General features: G+C 41.6%; 1 protein-coding gene across 1 annotated transcript in view; it reads right to left on the bottom strand.

The window, feature by feature from the left end:
* Positions 1-673: 673 nt before the first annotated feature.
* ELP3 (elongator acetyltransferase complex subunit 3) overlaps positions 674-20,525 on the bottom strand; it is a 107,713-nt gene continuing 87,861 nt past the window's right edge. The window contains exon 15 of the mRNA XM_063300645.1: positions 674-3,235. Within this exon, the coding sequence (XP_063156715.1) occupies positions 3,159-3,235 (77 nt within the window). The 3' untranslated portion in view covers positions 674-3,158. The remainder of the gene's footprint in view (positions 3,236-20,525) is intronic.

Genomic DNA, 20,525 nt, shown 5'->3' with positions numbered 1-20,525 from the left:
CAGAAATTGTACAAGCAGCAAATCAGGAATTGTTTCATTCTCAGTAAGGCAAATCATACACAGCTAGAAGAAAACACCTCTTGTTGCAGCTTTTTATGAAACCTGGCAGGTGGCGCTTTAAATTACACAAGCAGGTACCCTTGCCTTGCTCCAAGGCTGATGGAAGACGACCAGTCATTGCTGGTATTTTGAAAAGTTGAGAGCTATTTGGCTGGTACAGGCATGCTTTAATTTTCTCCAATCTTCGTTGGTCCTACTGAAGCCTCTGCTTCCTCCTGGGGTTGTTTTATGTATAGCTGGGGAAAGAAAGGCATCCACTGTTTCCTTTCGCCACTGGAATCAGTGGTTTGGAAGTGGGATAACAAGGATCTCAGGATTTGCATGTAGTCATGGCAATTCATTAAGTCCTTGATAGCTAAAACAATTCTGCAGGCAACTACAAACTTGCAGCAAAGGTTTGTAGTATTTGTGTCGTGCTTTCAACTCAACAAATAGTCCAATACATTTTGGGCTAGATTAAGAAAGCTCAAACTCCATCTAGTATAATTTATGGAATTTTAAAGCATTTGCATGATCATTCGTTTTACATAATTCACTCTGGTTTAGGCTACTTATAGAGCAAAATCTGTATCAGCATCAGGTGCAAATCGATAAAACTCAAAGGTCCCCCCTCTCACCACTGCAAAGTTTATTCAGCAGCCTTTGCTTACATAGTTTCAAATGTATCTGCTTCTTTTAGGTGGTTTATAGGAAACTTAACTGTGTGCCCACCACTCCCACTTCTGCAGAATGGCTACAATTGAAAGTTGTATCAATTGAACTTGAACAAGGAAGCTTGGGGATTTTCACTTTGCCTAAACATGAGATCAGGATTTGTGCTCTCCTCTGGAGGTTGCACCTTGTGGGATTTGGTCTTGTTCCACAAGCACAGAGATGGTCATTTGGAGGCTCACAGGCATCATACAGGGCCCAGCATCCAAGCTCCTTACCAAAGTGCTGTCCCTGGCTTTGACAGAGATGGTTCCTTTACCTTTGTACCTCCTTTGAATCAAACTTGACTCCTGGTGACTTCATGGCCAGGTCCATGTGCTTTTCTTGACAACACTACAGCTGTGGCTTGCATTGCCTCCTTCCTTTTCCTCCTCAACCCAGAAAAAATATTATTTGTGGTGACAGTGCTGAAAATTGGTGCTTTTATAAATTTATTTTTGGCCACATGTTCACATCTTTCAAGGAACTGCTGAGTGAGACTGTGAAGAAATGCCTCACCTTTGCTCACCTGCCCTCAAATGCATGGCCTGGCTCCACTGACTTGAACCAAATGGGTACCTTGACATTTTGTGGGAAGGAAAAGGATGCTTTCCCCTCTGCTGCCTCCTCAATGGCGAACGGATCAAGGCCCCTGTATCAGTTATGCTTCAGATTAAGCTCTTCTCTTTGTCAAGACATTGAAAACAAATCATGAAGGTGCCAGCTCTGGAAAAGCAGGAAGTAGCATGGTAGGGAAAGGCAACGGAGCCAGTTTCTTTCAGAGACTCAAGTATATTTATATTTAATTTTTTGTACTGTTTTTATTGACTGATTGTTTTTATTATTGTAAGCTGCCCAGAGTCACTGGTCTGAGATGGGCGGCTATATAAACTGAATGAATGAATGAATGAATGAATGAATGAATGAATGAAATCTCCACTAGGGTTCTTCCAGTAACTCCAGTAAATTTACTCAATTCATTGAGTACTCAATTTACCAAGTAAATGTACAACAAACTCAATTTACTGGAGTTACTGGAAGGATCCCAGTGGAGATAGTTGAGTCCCAGAAAGAAACTGGTTCCAATGCCAGGCATCTACAGATCAAGCAGGTTGTGTACATGTATGATGCTGCCTTAGAGAGAATCAGACCTTTGGTCCATCTAGGTTAACCTTCCCAACCTGATATCCCACAGGAATTCTGGGATATTGTCTGGGAGGACAACAGGATGATAGAAAGCAATGCTGCTTATAGTATCAATGGTAACCTCAAAGGTCTTAACAGAATGGCCTTTCCCTGTCTAGTGACTTGAGGTCCTTCAGATTGGAGATATTGCCAGGGACTAAACCGAAATCCTGCATGCAAAAAAATGCAATATTTTGAGGGGGAATCCTCAAAATAGTACAGTAATGCGCAGGGAAACCCGTCCGTGAAATGAGAGGGATGCAGCAATTTTGCTCCATTTACAGCCTGGTACAAAATTCTAACTCCAGTATTAGAAATCACAAATTGCATCCTAGCCAAAACACTGAAAGCCTGATATTGTATGAGTTTAGAATATATTAACTCAAACTTGAATTTTTGAATAGCCTACAGCAATTTCTCCTCATTGAGATAAACCCACCTTGATTCTGGCAAGTTTTTTAATATGCTGCTTGTTTTAAGTTGATTTATCTGTGATCCCCTCCACTGGATTTTAAATACATTTGAATGATTCTATGGTTTGATATAGCACGGTGGTCTTAAGCTTTTGTGAACCACACTGGTGCATACATATTAGAGTGGTGGGATACAGATGTTAATATAAACAATGAATGCAAAACCTATATTTAATCGGCATAAGCAGTTCTACTTTGTAGAAGGGATGACTCCTCTTCTCTTGTGTATCTGCAAATGAGAGTGTAAACTTTATCTGTAATGCTAGATATACTCTGAGAGTACCAAGTAAGCAACTGAAGGTCAGGCTAACATTGCAGATACTAAAAGTGGCAAGTTTAATCTTATACAAGAGGCAATTGTCACTTAACATTAGGCTAAAACAAAAGAAAGCCCCATGCTATCTGTTAAAAATAGCTACAGCTGATATAAAGCAGTCTATGCTGCAGACACCTTATAACACCATAGACCTGAAATCCTGAATGTTTCCAGGGCTGTTACCCATTTGTAAATGATAACCAGAGAAATGTGGTGATGGTCAGGTGTTTTTTTGCTAGTTATGAAAGGGCCAACAAAATTCATGGCGTGGATCTGAATGTGATAATCAACAGAAACACCTCTTTGATATCAAGTGATCTGAATGAACCTTGTTTTGCCAGGTCAAACAATGCTTGTAGCAGGGCCATGGCATTTCCATTCTGCTCTGGCCTTAATGTGCAAAGACAAAGCTTCGGGTGTTCCTCATAAATTGGTCAGTCCAGTCTTTTCACCATATAGGGCCCTTCTAGCCCATAGCCAATCTTCCTGTAGTAATCTCTGGTACCCACACCTGCAAGGAAAAACAAACACACATCAGTTAAGAAACAAGCTACGGAGAAGAATATGCAAATAGCCAATCTCACTGAAGGATGCTTGAAATGCATATTCCAAATTACCCCCATTACATCTTCATTATCAGCAGCAAAGTGTTAAGTTTACTTTGAAACAATGCAGCACCTGTATGTCTTGTTTGCTACCACCTGTGCACGACACCAAATAAATTTGCTTCATCTTGCCTCCTGCCTCTGTCCTCAGCTTACTCATTCCCAGTCCCCACATTACAGACACCTTCTTTTTCTAGAGTAGCGTGTTCTTCTTTCTACACCTGTAATGATTGCCTATTCTAATGTACATCAGACTCATAAGCAGGAATTCAAAGATATCTGATTTATTAAAGAACAGCATGCAGGATCACAAAGAAAGCTGAGAATGCTAAAAGCGCGGGCAAATTCAAACTAAAAACCCTCGGTGAAAATGAAATCCCTCCCCCCTTAGAATCTTCTCAAGTCCATATCCACAGGTGCTCCGAACGGTTCCTGATGGTCTGTGGGAAAAGTCCTTGAACAGACAAAATAACCCAAACACATTCCATTCTCCTGACTCCACATACAGAGCTTGGTACAAGGTTTCACAGCAGCTCCCTCCCATACAGAAACACACGCCAGCGCCTGGGCATGAGAAACTTTACGATGTTTGAAATACATTGAAACAGTGAACATGACAACACCAGGGATGGAAAACCTTGCAGCCCTTGGGCTGATTTCATTCAGTTTAGGGGCTAATTTTCAAAAATCTTATGCAAGCTCAAATCACTGGTAAGAGTGATCTGTCCTTTATCTGCAGAGATGTTATAAAGAGGAAAAAGTGGGCACCACCTCCCCCATGCACTTCTAGCAGATTACCCAAGGGAATGTGGTTGAGAGATCGGTTGCCCATCTCTGACTTAGACCAATCCTCCACTTCAGCTGCAGAGCTTTTTACTTACTCTGTGACAACTCTTTCCACATGATTAACTAAAATGTTTGTGACAATTCTGTGACAGCTGCTACATAATAATAGGTATTGTTGGCAGTAAAGTGATGTTTTGTTTGTAGTTATGATTATTAATCCTATCTAAGGCATTTTTCCAGATGCAGAACTATAACCCAGAGCATATGTTTTCCTCAAATGTATCTTGTGGAGACCGAGAGAGGCTATTAACATCTCTCTTTCTATTTTGCTGCTGGAAAACAAAGTTCTTAATCACTGATTTAGTGACTGGCTGGAGTTGCTGAATAGAAACAAGGAAATAGATGTGTGCGAGCTATGGTTTTCCTGCAAGATGGCTGCTCTAAATGTTCCGGTTTTTTGAATAATGTGTGGGTTTTATGAAAATCATATCCTTCTTTACATCAGGTTCCAGCCAAACCAGAAGATCAAGTACTAAAATCCTAAATCAAATATTTATTATTTATTTTATTTATTTTCTATCCTGCCTTTTTTATTTTTACAAATAACTCAAGGTGGCAAACATACCAAATGCTCCTTCCTCCTCCTATTTTCCCCACCACAACAACCCTGTGAGGTGAGTTGGGCTGAGAGAGAGTGACTGGCCCAAGGTCACCCAGCTGGCTTTTATGCCTAAGGCGGGACTAGAACTCCCAGGCTCCTGGTTTCTAGCCCAGCACCTTAACCACAAGACCAAGAATATACGTAATATACATAATATATGTAAGAGATAAGATTTAGAAGTTTTGAAAGGCATACTTTCTTAAATAAGAAAGGTGAATATTGAATCACATCACTTTTACTCCTGATAATGTAGGATAACTACATACATACATAAACTGGAACAATATACAGAAAGTCTTATTTGCTTAGTTGCAAAGGAAAAACAATGATGGGGCAATATACTTTTGGGAGACCAGGAAGTATTTTATCAGACACTTGAAATATTATGCTGAGAAATGGGAAATGAAATACAAGCAGTACAGATAAGCACCCTATTAATAGCGGCCATTCACAAAACAATTACTGGCTGTCAGCATACATTAATACGTGGAATATCCCAGTCCTATATGGAACGCAGAAAGGTATTTCTAGCAGATGATGGTGTGTGGAACACTGGAAGCTGGGGAAGCGAGCAAATCCTTGTCTGTTCTGGGTGACCTTCTAGCCCCATAATAGCATTGCCACAAACTCTTCCCGTAGAAAAGATTGAGTTGGTGTCTAGCCCTTTGCAATTTCTGGTTCCTGGCTCTGTTACAAGTTTGTGGTTACCTCTGGTGAGCCGCTGTTTCTGGGAGTGGCTGGCACTCATAACTAAGCACAGGGTTCCCACCCACAGGCTTTGGAGAGGCAAATGATACAATTTAGGATGGGCTGTCCATCACTTGTGCTACTTTGGAATGGTTTTAAATGGGACTTGCAAGTGGCAATAAACAAAACACTATCATTTTCTCTTCAAGGCTGGTCCTGTGATCAATTATTCCCAGATTACCCCCCCCCCCGCGCTTTTTTTCAGTTTGTTGAGTGAGCATTGTTTGAAACATAGCTGATGTAAATTCTTAAGTCAGTATTAGCAACCTGATGCTTTCTAAATATTTTGGACCATAGCTCCAATAAGCCTTAGCCAACGTGGCCAGAGCGCTAAGAGTTACACTCCAAAAAGTGGGGGGGTGTATGATCAGGATGGAATTAATTTTTTAAATCAAATGCAATTAGGAGCATCCATGGAGGGGGTTGAAACTGTCAAGAAGGCAGCTGTGACCACATGATAAAAGCCTTGCCTTTTTATGTGCATTTCATACATGATTCACATAAAGGGTGGGATGGCTCTGATCACAGCTGCCATCTTGACTTCGTTCACCTCCACTGCAGATGCCCCTGAATGCAATTATATTTTATTTAAATTAAATACAGTTAATAAAATCCCTTGTAATGGGTAGAAGAAATGACCTCGAGGAAGGTCAAGGAGGAAGAGCTGCTACCAAGACAATGGTCAGATAAGTCCCGGACAGAACTGTAACCCGGGAAAACATCTTAAACAAGCCCCTCCCTAGTTCTCATGAAGATAAAGGGAGCAAGGAAGCACATTCAGACTTGCAAGATTCTGTTACTATAACCTTATATTAAAAGTAGTATTAGTCTACATGACTTTGATTTCCTAGTCTGGTCTACCTTGAAGCACTGACATATCCATGGATTTAGTATTTTTTCCGTTCTGGCACATTATATATGTTATTTGTTGTTACTTTTAGAAAGGCTCTGGAAAACCACATCCTGGGCTTTTGGGTAGGTGCATGTAACTTTGGGACCATAGACTGTACACCTCTGCCGTATGTAAATATGGACTACTGGTATTTATAAATTTGAAAATGGAGTTCATATAACTAAACAGCCTAACTGTGAACGCTGGAAATAATACTGTCTAGAGCTATACATTTTGGGCAGCAGACAAAATATGCCTGAGGAGAACCTGTGCAGATTTAATACTGTACAGCATTCAAAATTCATTCATCAGGTTGCACAGATACATCTGGTATCTTTGAGGAGAATCTGAGAACAAGAGATCCCCTACACTGGAAAGTTGCCCTTTAGCCTCCTGTAGATTCAACATTTTCATAAGTTCCTCCCTTGGTACATCCTTTAAGTACCTGGTACCTCAGTGTTGTCTCTTAGGCTGAGTGGCATGGGTAGAATGGCTAGGTAAATGGTAATTAATGCTTAAGACTGGTAGCAGAAGCAATCCTTGTTACAACCATCTGGAGGAGTTTGTTACTACTGCTGGTGCAGTTTGTCTGCAGGAAGTACTACTGGAAGGTCAAGATATTAATTCTAAGACTTCAGAAGAGAAAGGTTCCAGGTCACTATAGGATTGTATCCTATGCCTAAGAAGAGCCCCCGTTAAATGCCTATTTAGTTTAGAGCTAGGGAGATTCACAATATTGGTTGGAGAATTCAGGCTATTCCTGTTGTGACTGAGAAAGGTGGTAGTCCATGCATTCTTTGTTCTGTAGTGAAGCTAACTGTATAGCTCATTATATTTTGGAGAACTTGGGCCAGGTACAGGAATACAAGGAAGATTGGGTCATCATGCTGGGTTCCAAAACAAAGGTTTCTTTCTTTTCTTGTTTGATATTTAGTTTTCTAATCCAGGGTTGTTGCCTTTGTTTTGGAGAGAGGAGAAGTGGCATCAGCAGCCAAGCTACTAGCATCATTACTGAGTGCTGAAGAACCCGGTGTCAGGCTCCCTTCCCTTGGTTTGCCTGCCATTAGAGGTTTCTACACGCGTTAGCTGGCTTCACACATTCACCGCATTCCCAGAGAACCAACCCGTGTTAGCTTCACATTCCTTTGCCTCAGGCATTTCAGCCAAGGACATTCTGCTGTTGATAAGATACCTGGGTTGTTAATGAGATGGGAGGGGGGAACTCAGGAGTGAGAAACAGCTTGTTTGCGAGACAGGGAGGAGGGATGAGATCAGAGGAGGGAAAGAATCACTTTGAATGTCTTGGTGCCAAATTCTCACTTGGAGCTTTGATTATTATCCTGTGTTAATCAGATCCTTAATAAAGAATTCTTTAAGCTTTCTGATGGACTGTCTGGAGAATTTCTAAGTTAGGATCTTGGTATTGGGATTGTCACACCCGGCCCCTCATAATTCTCAAGCATATGAGTTATACATCACAAAGGTAAGTGGGTTCTGTGACAACAGTATTTTCTCAACTAGAGGTTGAGCTCATTCCCATCTCTTCCTTTGTAACTTAATCAAGTCCTGTAGATCTCAAAATCTTAAGATATGCCCCACTCTGGGAAGGAATAGTAAATTTTTGTTAGCACCTGATGGAGAATCAGAATACAAGGAAGAAACAGTGACCATGGTGCAAAGCTTTGCAAGTTGAGTTCTACATGGTGTGAAGAGGCCTGAGTTCCTTGACGGTTAGGAGATCTTCATCCAACTGTCATGTTCCCGTTCCGATGTTTATGGTTCCTCGTAACGTTTCACATGTCATATCTGCAGTTGCGTGCCTGCCTGGCCACGCTGGTAAATTTCCTTTGTGCTGACTTGTGATCTTCTGGAATGTATGTTTGGGTTATCTCTGCTGTTCAAGGTTACTTTCTCAGGCCGATTCTAACGGTTGCTAGCATCTGGGGTGGGTGGTTGCTATGCTAGCCTGAGGGGAGGGTTCGCAACGGGAGCAAGGCTTTTTAAGTTTGTAATTGGCGCGCTTTTGCTCATTCTCAGCTTTCTTCGTACTTTGCATACTATTCATTCAATAAATTAGTTTTCTCTAGTAATTACTGATGAGACTCCTTTTATTGGAATAGGCAATCATTACACCAACATTGGTCTTTCAACTTAGTACCCAAAGAGCTTTAAAAGAACTCACAGATGGAAAAAAAATACTAGGGTTGGATTTTAAAATGCTGACTAGTCAATATAGCAACCCCAAACACCTCCCCCAATTACTTCTTTGAAGTGGTAAGTGCTGGGCTTGAACAGCTATGACTACTAGCAGCTTGAGAACTGAAATCTGCAGTGAAGAGGCAACTGCTGAGAAGGTCCTTCTTCTTGTACATGACCTCTCTTCACCTGAGAAGGCAGATGCAGTCTGATGGAACAACCCCCTCGGGGTTTACCAGACCACACTGTAACCTGAGGTGTAACTAAATTTTCATAAGAATACTTGTTGCTTACTCTGGGAGGGGAACTTTCTGAATGGCTCGATTGCATCGATTCTTCCTGAATGCAGATAAGGGCACCTTCACCTCTTCTGCAATAGGAAATGTTTCGACACTCTTGTTACCTGTGTTAATATTCTCTAAACCAAGAGTGGAAGAATCAGCTTTGCCTTTTATATCAGAACTTTAACATCCATCAACAAGAGCGCAAAGCAAAGAAATATACGCTCTGACATCAGACATTTGTTTTGAACACTAGAACTCTCAGGCCACAAAATTCCATTCTGGGTTACTTCAAGTTTTCTTCATTTCAGCAGAGGAGAAAAGAAATCGTTATTTGTGGCTGTTGGAGTGAAATATGGGAAGTAAAAAATCCCTATACTATTACAAATCTCCCAGAAATATACTAGTTATTCAAATCTACTTTTTGGTGAACTGGTTCATTAAAAGCTTGCCTTCTTGTTACAGTACCTGCCCTTTGGAACATCATGCCCCCTGAGATTCTTTTGCCTTAACCCTGTTGCTCTTCTATAAATCCTTGAAGACCTGGGTCCTAGATGCTCCCTTGGTCATGGGGTCTGGAGGTTGGGCGAACCCATCAATGTGACTTTTTTTCACATGGCTGTGGTTGTATGGATTAGGTTAGTTCATCTTTGGATGCTGTTTTGCTATTGTTGTTGTTGTTCCTCGTTTTTGCTTTTGTTATATTTGTTGGTTTTAATCTTATATAATTTAATTGCTATATTTGGACAATTGCAAGATGGGCTGCTACATATATCAGCCAGCTAGCTAGCTAGACAAAAGAGAATGAAGAAAATTGTAGATGTAGATGCACATAAGAAGCCCCTGCGTATATACCTGAAGCTTTGTTCTTTATCATTTCAGCCTACAAAGTGCTCAACCATCAGCATAACATTCTCCAATACGTGCTGTAACATTAAAATTAGGCAGAGAGACAGTGAGCAACTCCAAGTCACCTACTGAACAATGTGATGAATGAGCCATTTGTATCCAGGTTTCTCATTTCTGAAGCACTGCCTCATGGTAGCCCACTGAGAATTGTCCTTTGCATATGTTTTAATAATGGACTCATTCATTCATAAAGTACTTAAATTCCTCTCTCCTTTATTGTAAATTTTTCTGTTTCTAACCAGAACCATGTTGAGGATTGATGGTTTTTATTCAGGATAGGAAACTTTCCTATCACTTTTAGGACCAACAAACAGATGTATGTAATCAGTAAAAGATACTGCTCAGTTCCCAATCCTAAGACAAAAAAGCCCAGATGCTGCTTAGAAGTGTGTGGTCCTATCCCCCTACCAAGCCATGCTGATGGCGACTGGCCATAATTATGCAGTGATGAGGGAAAGGTACGTGCAGATGTTTAGAAGCATCATCTCCAAAAACGTATTTGTAGCAAAACAATCCCTAATCAAATTAAGTTCTATTAATTATGGAAAGATAATTTTTAAAGTTTTATTTATTTTTTTTCCAATGGAAAAAAGCATTGTAGCCACAAATATAGTTACAGATACAAATATAAGTATGTGCAAGTTTTTTAAAATTGGTTTTGCTTCTTTTGTAAGCACTGACTCCCACAGAGGGTGGGTTTTTTTTTTTAGGTACAGCTGGGGATGAGGCAGAGCTGAAGTGCCATTAATGAAATATTGCCATCTCTGCAGGAGCTCAGTGAGATATAATCACTCCATCTGGACGGTCTGTGATGGTTCTGAGTCTGGTTTTAATGGCACAAAGAGAAACCTACAGTCCAAGAGAGCTGGAATCTGCATTCACAAGGATGGAATTGACAGATTTATCTACCACCAAATATTATTGTCAGAACATTAATCATTAGATTCAATCATAATGAAATAGAACATTAAAGCACAGTTTATTATTTCAAAATCTATACCATGACATTTTCATCCTTAGCTCCTCCTGGTGTCATATTGAGCTCATGTGAATTTTTCTGCCTCTGAAGAGTGGAGGATAAAGAATGATTATACTTAGTATTTTTCCTCAAGTTTGTAGTAAAGCTTAGTATCTTCTCTGGCTTTACAAACTTCACCTCTGGCATCTGATGTATCCACTGTAAGTCAGCCTTCACCCTTCTTATGTGCAAAGCAAAACTTGAATTGTCTAAGGAATATTCCACAAATCTCAAATAATGGTTTTTCCACACGATTTTGGAAATGCAGAGCTGTGGACTGCCTGAATAGGCTAAGATGAATACTATATGCAACAAACTCCCTGATGGATGGAGAATTAATGGAGACCATAGCTCAGTAGTCAACCACTAGGTTTGCATACAGAAAGTCTTAAATTCAGTCTCTGACCTCTTCAATTAAAAAACAATCAGATGAATATAAAGAGTCCTGCTGAGTCAAACTAAAAGTTCATCTAATGCAGCATTTTCTTACCCAACTGGCTAATCAATACTGTTGGGAAGTCCACAAGAGGACAACAGCATCTTCCCACCCACAATTCCTAATGGCCAATATACAAACAAGAAGTGATTACAAGAAGCATTATATATCCAGTATGGCTAGTACCTGTGATAGCCTTATTATTCATGAGTTTTTCTAATCTTCTTTAAAGCCATTCAAAGTTGTGGCATCTTCTGGCAATGACTTCCTTAAGTGAACTATGTGCTATGCAAATTGCTTCGTTTTATCTGTCCTGAATCTCCCATCCTTAGTTTCTTTTGATGCCTCCAAAATAAGCAAGAAAAGTCTGTCTCCTCACCAGCTGAGATGGTGAAAAACCACTGGGAGTCGAAGCCAACAATTTTGTGCTAGACGGAGAAACAACAGGGAGCTTCCTACACAGATTCTACAGGGAAGGTGCAATGGGGATTCAAGGACATGGATCACAGGAGAATTTAATATAGAGAGACTGCTGATTTCCCATAGAAGCTAACCCAGTGACAGATTATCAATCCATTCAGGTCACCAGATAATCTCAATTTATATCTATGGAATGAAAATGGAGGAAAACACTTTCCTGGCTAAAATGAAGCTGCGCCTCTTTCTTCCAGAGACTGGTATGAATGAATGTTCCCCTGGCTTTTTTTTAAAGGATTTTCTAAATACATGAGAAAGGGAACTGAGCCCTCCATCCTGCCAAAGCCCACTTTGTCTTTTGCTTCTTAAAGGCTACTGAAGGGCCAGTCAGCTTGGATGTCATCAGTTCCCAGAAACGGCCCTCCTCTCTTCTACAGGCTTTTCAACAGCCGTGTGTGCTCAGGCATGCAACATTTCTGGCCTGTGTCCATGTTAATTTTCTACTTGATGGCACACAAATCGAAATCTGGTCTGGGGGAAAGCTGATCAACTCACTACATGGTAATTAATTCACAGCACAGACAGGCAGTGCTGCAAGGTGTCACTGCCCTCTCCCCTCCTCCCCTGTACCATCCTGCAGCAGAGGTAAGATGTCATCAAAATGTAGGAGGTGCAAAATTGGGGTATTCTTGCCCCACCCCCATACACACACACAACAAAAGCACACTTCTTCTAAACGGAGTTGGCCTTGAGTTCTCTACAAGGGCATGAAGGTGCTTACAAAATGGATGAAAATCTCAAAGCCCACCCAAGATGAAGTGCACCTAAACTCTCCTTCCTTCACCCTTTCAACGGTGAAGGTGGAACAGACAGCAGAACATTGCCTGATAACAGGAAATCTGGGCTGGCCATTTTTTTACTATGCAGTTCTATACATCGGTGCTCTGAAGGCCAAATAATTACTATGAGGAATGTTATCCTTAATCTTTTCAAGAAGACAGAGGTTTGGGAGTTGGGAGATAAATTGGGTGAGGAGACAAGAAAAAGTGAGGATGCTCCTACAAAGTTCCCCCAACCCACCCCAGTTCACTTGCTGGAGGGAAGCTACTTCCAGATAAAAAGTCAATAAAAACAGTTTAAGATTCTGGAAATGGACTCCAAGCTCCCAGATATTATTTAGCTATTTATGGAACAAATAGAAATCTGCTCTCCCAGTAGAAAGGTGTGCCTAATCCACCTCAAACTTGCCTTTTCCTGTCAGTTCATGCAACATTTCTGAGGTGTTCTGTACAGCTAAAACAAAATAATTTTATATTTAAGTGGCACTGATCTTGGTCATCATCCCTTGTTTTTCCATGAAAAGTCAGAAACGGTCATTTTAGGCCCGTAGACATGTGGAAATAGAAATGAAGAATGTGGGTCAAAGCACTGTGGAGCTCCAACGGGGCTACCCCCAGAGGTCAAGAACAAAGCAATTCCCCCTGCCACGCTGGTACGTTACTCACTCTTGGAAGAGCAAGCAAGGCTTTCACAATAAGTAAGCTGTTCCATTCTTGTTTGACTCTTGGAGACAACTGCTGAGGAAGGAGACGGAAAAAGGGACAGGAGGAGGAGGGATGGCTTTTCTGTTGCTAAGGACATGCAGCCCACCTTTGCCAGTGAGAATAACAGAGGATGGATTGGCCAAATGTGAAAGGTTGAATGAGCATCTAGAATGTAAAATTGAAAAAAAAAAAACTTTAGAAAATGGTTTCAATTGAGTCAGGGCCGCTCAGTAAGCAGTCTGCTGCCCCAACAGCTTTCTCCTGTTTCTTCCTACCATTACAGCCTGCAAATGCTTCTGCTACTGCCCAGGGTACTGATTAATTGCCCAAGACCTAGCTTGTGTCATGTGTATGTGTATGTGCAATGTATGTGAGAGAAGGCTGTTTGTAAAAGTTCTGGAAGAACAGCAGTAACAGCTTTTGCCAACCTGGTGCTCTCCAGATAGGCTGGGATCACCGTTTTAAGGGTTTCCAGTCAAACTTACTAGCCAGCCTGGCTGGAGAGTCTGTAACCTATGCTCATAGCATAACTGAACAGCACCAGATTAAGAAAGGCTAGTCGGTAAGAAAAACCATGAGGGGTTGATATGGCTGAACCAACCTCCAAGCCCTTCACATCCCTGGTACCCTTCAGATGTAGTCTAGCATCCTGTTTCTCAGAGGGACCAGCCGTAAGTCCTGGAAAGCCTACAAAAGAACTCCTAAAACACCTCTCCTGTGGTCGCTCCCAAGCAGCTGTCCTTTGCTTGTATGTTCTCTCAGAATGTGGAGGTTACACATCACCATCACAGAGAGATGACATGGGGCCTTACACTCTTTCAGCATAACCTCTCTCATAGAGCTGTTCTTGTGGGGATAAAGCCAGGGGAGACTACCAATACGCTACCTTCACCTCTCAGAAAAAGATAGGATATAAAGGCAATAAACCAAGTTTTTCTTCTCTGAATTTGACTATTTTCTTTTCAAAGACATCCAAGTTAATATCTATTGCATCTATCAGCAGAGAGTTCCATAATTACTTGCTGTGCAAAGAAATAATTCTGTTTTGAATGTCTGCCCATCACTTCATTGGATAGGCCCAAAATTCTATTACTATATTTTATATTACTGTATGACAGGAAGAAAAAGCCTTTTCTCCAGCCATCATAAGCCTCCATGTTTCACTTGTCTTATAAAATCTCCTATTTTTATTTCAGTTTTCATCACCCATTAACTCCCGTAATATTTTTAATCAGTTGCCTTTTTAATGATTAGTGCTAACTGCTTCAGAATTGCTGATGATGAGAAGGGATATATAAATACTTTTAATGAATAAACGTTGAGAATGCTGGAATATCACTTTAGCTTCTATGGACATATCTGCAGCTTTAAAGATAGCAGCTACTGAAACTGCATGAAGATGATTTCAGTAGAAACCACCACCAGGAAGCTGTTGCTGTGTCTGTGAAAGGCCCAGTTCATATCCTGTCGGATTCCACATGAAGGCACAGCCAGGGTAATGTAGCAGTCAAGGTGTTGGACTAGAAGTGGGAAGGCTCAGGTTCTATTCCACCCTCAGAGCCCCATGGCTGCAGTCAGCTAATTGGTGTCCTGAAGATCAACAACCTCCCCCAGACTCCTCCCCCATGTGACAAAGAATGCTTGCAAAGAGGGGGGCTTGTTCTGTTTTCTAATGGAAAACACTAGTTTCCTGCCAGATCACCTTAATCCAGCTTTAGTCTTGCACTGAGATGGTGGTTCCATTGTGAAGATATGTCCTCAACAAATGGTTAGCAGGATGTATTGACACCAGGGCAAAGAGAGTGTGTGGATAAGCCCTGTTCTCCAGGCATAGTTGGGTATGGAAGGAGTCCAAGAAACGAGAGAATAAGAGCAAACTGAGAAGCTAAAAGTACACTGCAATTGTGTATTATTGTATTACCCGTTGCCTGTTGCTTTCAACATTCTACTGAACATAAGTTTATATCAAAGTTTTTAGCTTCTTTGGATGTAAAGTTCCAACCTCATAAAACAGGCTAGATTTGTTTTCCAAATGAAATAGTACAGCCTAAATACTCTCCTGTCTCTGTCAACTGCACAACATCTTCTAAACACCAATCTTTAGAAGTAGCATCTGTGGACCCATTAAACAGAAGCCGCTCTAAGAAAACAATAGCTCTAGTTGGTAGCAAATAAATTCAACTTTTGTAAAGCTGACATGCAGGCATAAAACCAGGCAGGTTACCATTGCTTGTGACCAATTCATTTGGGGCAGGTAAAGAGGAAGACAGCCCTCTTCAGTGCCAACAGCAAAATGTGGGGAACAGCAAACCTACACCCAAAGGCCAGATCCTTCTCCACCACAAAAGACTGGTCAACAGTGGACAGAGAAAGCTGCACTTTAGGTCCACAGCCATCCAAAAGTTATACACATGGAAGGCAATCAAAGCACACTGACTCACTCAATGTATTCTAAGCACCCATTTTTCTTAGTACAGCACACTAAGAACCCAAACTGCAGCTGCATGGCAGGTGGCATTGACAGCAGCTAGATTTAATCAGTGACTGCCAAAACCTTCCACCGGAGTGCCTGTTCTTAGCTATCTTCTGATTTGGTTCATTTCAAGCACTGTTAATGAAGTGACAGGGCCATAATGTACTCAGTTCCTTCATGGCAGGATTCCTTAAGATCTTGTCTGCTAATTGTTTTCCCCCCTACTTTCTGACAACCCTGCCTGGGAGGACTGAGAAAACTTTAGAGAGGTTTCTTGCCATCTCCAATGGTAAGGGTTTGGGTGGGCGTGGTCTGAAATTGGAAGGGGGTTTAAGATGATGTTGTTAAGGGTCGTATGTTGCAATACTTTAGGATGGGCTTATGGTCCAGTGGGGAAAACTATGGGATGCATGAGGACAAGTTTGATGTTGGATTGGGATAGGAGAATTTCTTAGATGAGAGAGAGGCAAAGGAGGAGGAGGAAGTCATTTACCAGCCCAGAATGTTCTGCCTCCTCTCCTCCCCTTTTCTGGGGGACTTCCCTGAAAGATACACAGAAGAATCAAATACCAAGTTCTCCTTTATCTGGAGTGGCAAGTGACTGCCAGTGAAGAGTACTAAATTGGCACAGAATAAAGTTTTAAACAGTTAATGAATTTTTCAGCTGGCTTGTCAATTTTAATTTGGTTTTTCTATATGTGCAAAATGTACATACGCAATGGTCTGTCAGAAAAGCTTACTGTCTTGTTGAGGGGTGAGTGTGGGTAGGAGAAGCATCAGAAGAACACACTTTAAAGTGTGTTTTGATTTATGTTAGATTTTGATTCTGTTAAACTGGGCAGGCTACTTTAATGAATAGCAGAGAAGTGTGGTGCACACATGAGGTCCAAAGTATTTCTTTTAAGTCATTTATTAAGCATGATGAATAGGAAAACATTCTGCTTTACAATTAAATAGTAAAAAACAATATGCTAACACAGTATTAAAAAGGAAGAGAGAACCATGCATCCCCTATCTGTTGCAAGTTCAGAAAAACAGCAGTTATCCATCCTGTAATATCAATAAGCTTAACAGAAATCAAAACACTGTTAAAGATGTAAAAGTTAAATAGTATGGCTGTGTATTCTTTCAAAATTATTTGGAAGAAATGTTGGCTGAGAATTCTGGGGGCTGCAGTCCCAGTGCACCTGGACAATCTTACATTGGGGAAGGGATTTAGTAGGATCTCAAGGCAGATATGACCAAAAATGTGTCCTGAGGTAATGTCAAGGCCAGCCCAAGAACAATGTCGAGCCAGTATATTCCAAACTCCAGTTCTTTATTGCTTTCACCATACAGACAGAATCTTGCCAGACTAAGGCTACTCTAACTGACCTAAGGGTAAATAACCTGGGAGACTCTAGGGCGGAGCTACCTTGAACCTCTTAACTTTCCCAGCAACAGTCTCTGGACTGTGAATCCTCTTATCTGCCTGGAATGCGCTCCCTCCTTCCTGGGAATCAACAGCAGCACCGAAATCCACCACAGTTAAGTTTCGTTCATCCTTCCTGTCCTAAACACAAGAATAAATATTCCTCCTTTCCATAGGTTACAGCCTGCATCTTGATCTGTCTGGTCATCCTGGTGAAGAGGTCTTGAATAGTCTCATACAAGCACCAGAAATGAAGTCTGGATTATTCTGGGTAGGCCCACTAAGCATGCAGAAACGAACAAGTGGCTGCTGTGGATCTGCTCCCCTTTCCCTGCCATTTCAAATGGCTTTTATCATCTACAGAGTTTCTGCCTGGTGTTTCTGCCTGGTGTTTGTTCCAACTATAAAAAGTACAATTTGGCTTTTGGTGTGTTTTTTTTTCTTCATACCTTTATCAAGGCTGACATTTGTGAAAAGGAGAGATGGAAACTTCAGCAAAGGATCGTTACCTTGTCGTGGTGCTGGAGCTTGAGCACCTCAATGATGCCATGAGCTAAACCGTGAAGGGACACCCAAGACGGGAAGGTCATGACAGAGAGGTCAGACTAAACGCGATCCCTGGGGAAGGTAATGGCAACCCACCCCAGTATTCTTGCTGTGAAAACTAAATGGATCAGGACAACCAGACATATGTCGGTATACCATCGGAAGATGAGACCCCCAGGTCAGAAGATGGTCAAAATGCTACTGGGGAGGAACAGAGGATGAGTTCAACTAGCCCCAGACGTGATGACGCAGCTAGCTCAAAGCCGAAAGGATGGCTAGCGGCCGACGGTGCTGGTGGTGAACGGCGAATCCGATGTTCTAAGGATCAACACACCATTAGAACCTGGAATGTAAGATCTATGAGCCAGGGCAAATTGGATGTGGTTATTGGTGAGATGTCAAGATTAAAGATAGACATTTTGGGCATCAGTGAACTGAAATGGACTGGAATGGGCCACTTCACATCAAATGACCACCAGATCTACTACTGTGGACAAGAGGACCACAGAAGAAATGGAGTAGCCTTCATAATTAATAGTCAAGTGGCTAAAGCAGTGCTTGGATACAATCCAAAAAACGATAGAATGATCTCAATTCGAATTCAGGGCAAGCCATCTAACATCACAGTGATCCAAATATACGCCCCAACCACAGATGCTGAAGAAGCTGAAGTAGAGCAGTTCTATGAGGATCTGCAGCACCTACTGGACGACACGCCTAAAAGAGATGTTATTTTCATCACGGGAGACTGGAATGCTAAGGTGGGCAGTCAAATGACACCTGGAATTACAGGTAAGCATGGCCTGGGAGAACAAAACGAAGCAGGACACAGGCTGATAGAATTTTGCCAAGACAACTCAATGTGCATAACAAACACCCTCTTCCAGCAACCTAAGAGACGGCCTTATACATGGACTTCACCAGATGGACAACACCGAAATCAGATTGACTACATCCTTTGCAGCCAAAGGTGGCGGACATCTATACAGTTGGTAAAAACAAGACCTGGAGCTGACTGTAGTTCCGATCATGAACTTCTTCTTGCACAATTTAGGATCAGACTAAAGAGATTAGGGAAGACCCACAGATCAGCTAGATATGAGCTCACTAATATTCCTAAGGAATATGCAGTGGAGGTGAAGAATAGATTTAAGGGACTGGACTTAGTAGATAGGGTCCTGGAAGAACTATGGACAGAAGTCCGCAACATTGCTCAGGAGGCGGCAACAAAATACATCCCAAAGAAAGAGAAAACCAAGAAGGCAAAATGGCTGTCTGCTGAGACACTAGAAGTAGCCCAAGAAAGAAGGAAAGCAAAAGGCAACAGTGATAGGGGGAGATATGCCCAATTAAATGCAAAATTCCAGAGGTTAGCCAGAAGAGATAAGGAATTGTTTTTAAACAAGCAATGCGTGGAAGTGGAAGAAGACAATAGAATAGGAAGGACAAGAGACCTCTTCCAGAAAATTAGAAACATTGGAGGTAAATTCCAGGCAAAAATGGGTATGATCAAAAACAAAGATGGCAAGGACCTAACAGAAGAAGAAGAGATCAAGAAAAGGTGGCAAGAATATACAGAAGACCTGTATAGGAAGGATAACAATATCGGGGATAGCTTTGATGGTGTGGTCAGTGAGCCAGAGCCAGACATCCTGAAGAGTGAGGTTGAATGGGCCTTAAGAAGCATTGCTAATACCAAGGCAGCAGGAGACGACGGCATCCCAGCTGAACTGTTCAAAATCTTGCGAGATGATGCGGTCAAGGTAATGCATGCTATATGCCAGCAAATTTGGAAAACACAAGAATGGCCATCAGATTGGAAAAAATCAACTTATATCCCCATACCAAAAAAGGGAAACACTATAGAATGTTCAAACTATCGAACAGTGGCACTCATTTCACATGCCAGTAAGGTAATGCTCAAGATCCTGCAAGGTAGACTTCAGCAATTCATGGAGCGAGAATTGCCAGATGTACAAGCTGGGTTTCGAAAAGGCAGAGGAACTAGGGACCAAATTGCCAATATCCGATGGATAATGGAAAAGGGCAGGGAGTTTCAGAAAAACATCTATTTCTGTTTTATTGACTATTCTAAAGCCTTTGACTGTGTGGACCATAACAAATTGTGGCAAGTTCTTAGCGGTATGGGGATACCAAGTCATCTTGTCTGCCTCCTGAAGAATCTGTATAACGACCAAGCAGCAACAGTAAGAACAGACCACGGAACAACGGACTGGTTTAAGATTGGGAAAGGAGTACGGCAGGGCTGTATACTCTCACCCTACCTATTCAACTTGTACGCAGAACACATCATGCGACATGCTGGGCTTGAGGAATCCAAGGCTGGAGTTAAAATCGCTGGAAGAAACATTAACAATCTCAGATATGCAGATGATACCACTTTGATGGCTGAAAGCGAAGAGGAACTGAGGAGCCTTATGATGAAGGTGAAAGAAGAAAGTGCAAAAGCTGGCTTGCAGCTAAACCTCAAAAAAAAAAACAAGATTATGGCAACCAGCTTGATTGATAACTGGCAAATAGAGGGAGAAAATGTAGAAGCAGTGAAAGACTTTGTAGTTCTAGGTGTGAAGATTACTGCAGATGCTGACTGCAGTCAGGAAATCAGAAGACGCTTAATCCTTGGGAGAAGAGCAATGACCAATCTCGATAAAATAGTTCAGAGCAGAGACATCACACTGACAACAAAGGTCCGCATAGTTAAAGCAATGGTGTTCCCCGTAGTAACATATGGCTGCGAGAGCTGGACCATAAGGAAGGCTGAGAGAAGGAAGATAGATGCTTTTGAACTGTGGTGTTAGAGGAAAATTCTGAGAGTGCCTTGGACTGCAAGAAGATCCAACCAGTCCATCCTCCAGGAA

This window comes from Candoia aspera, chromosome 1 (genome assembly GCF_035149785.1).
Source record: "Candoia aspera isolate rCanAsp1 chromosome 1, rCanAsp1.hap2, whole genome shotgun sequence".
Taxonomy (NCBI): domain Eukaryota; kingdom Metazoa; phylum Chordata; class Lepidosauria; order Squamata; family Boidae; genus Candoia; species Candoia aspera.
The sequence above is the reverse complement of the archived record's forward strand: the minus strand, read 5'-3'. Positions and strand labels throughout refer to the sequence as shown.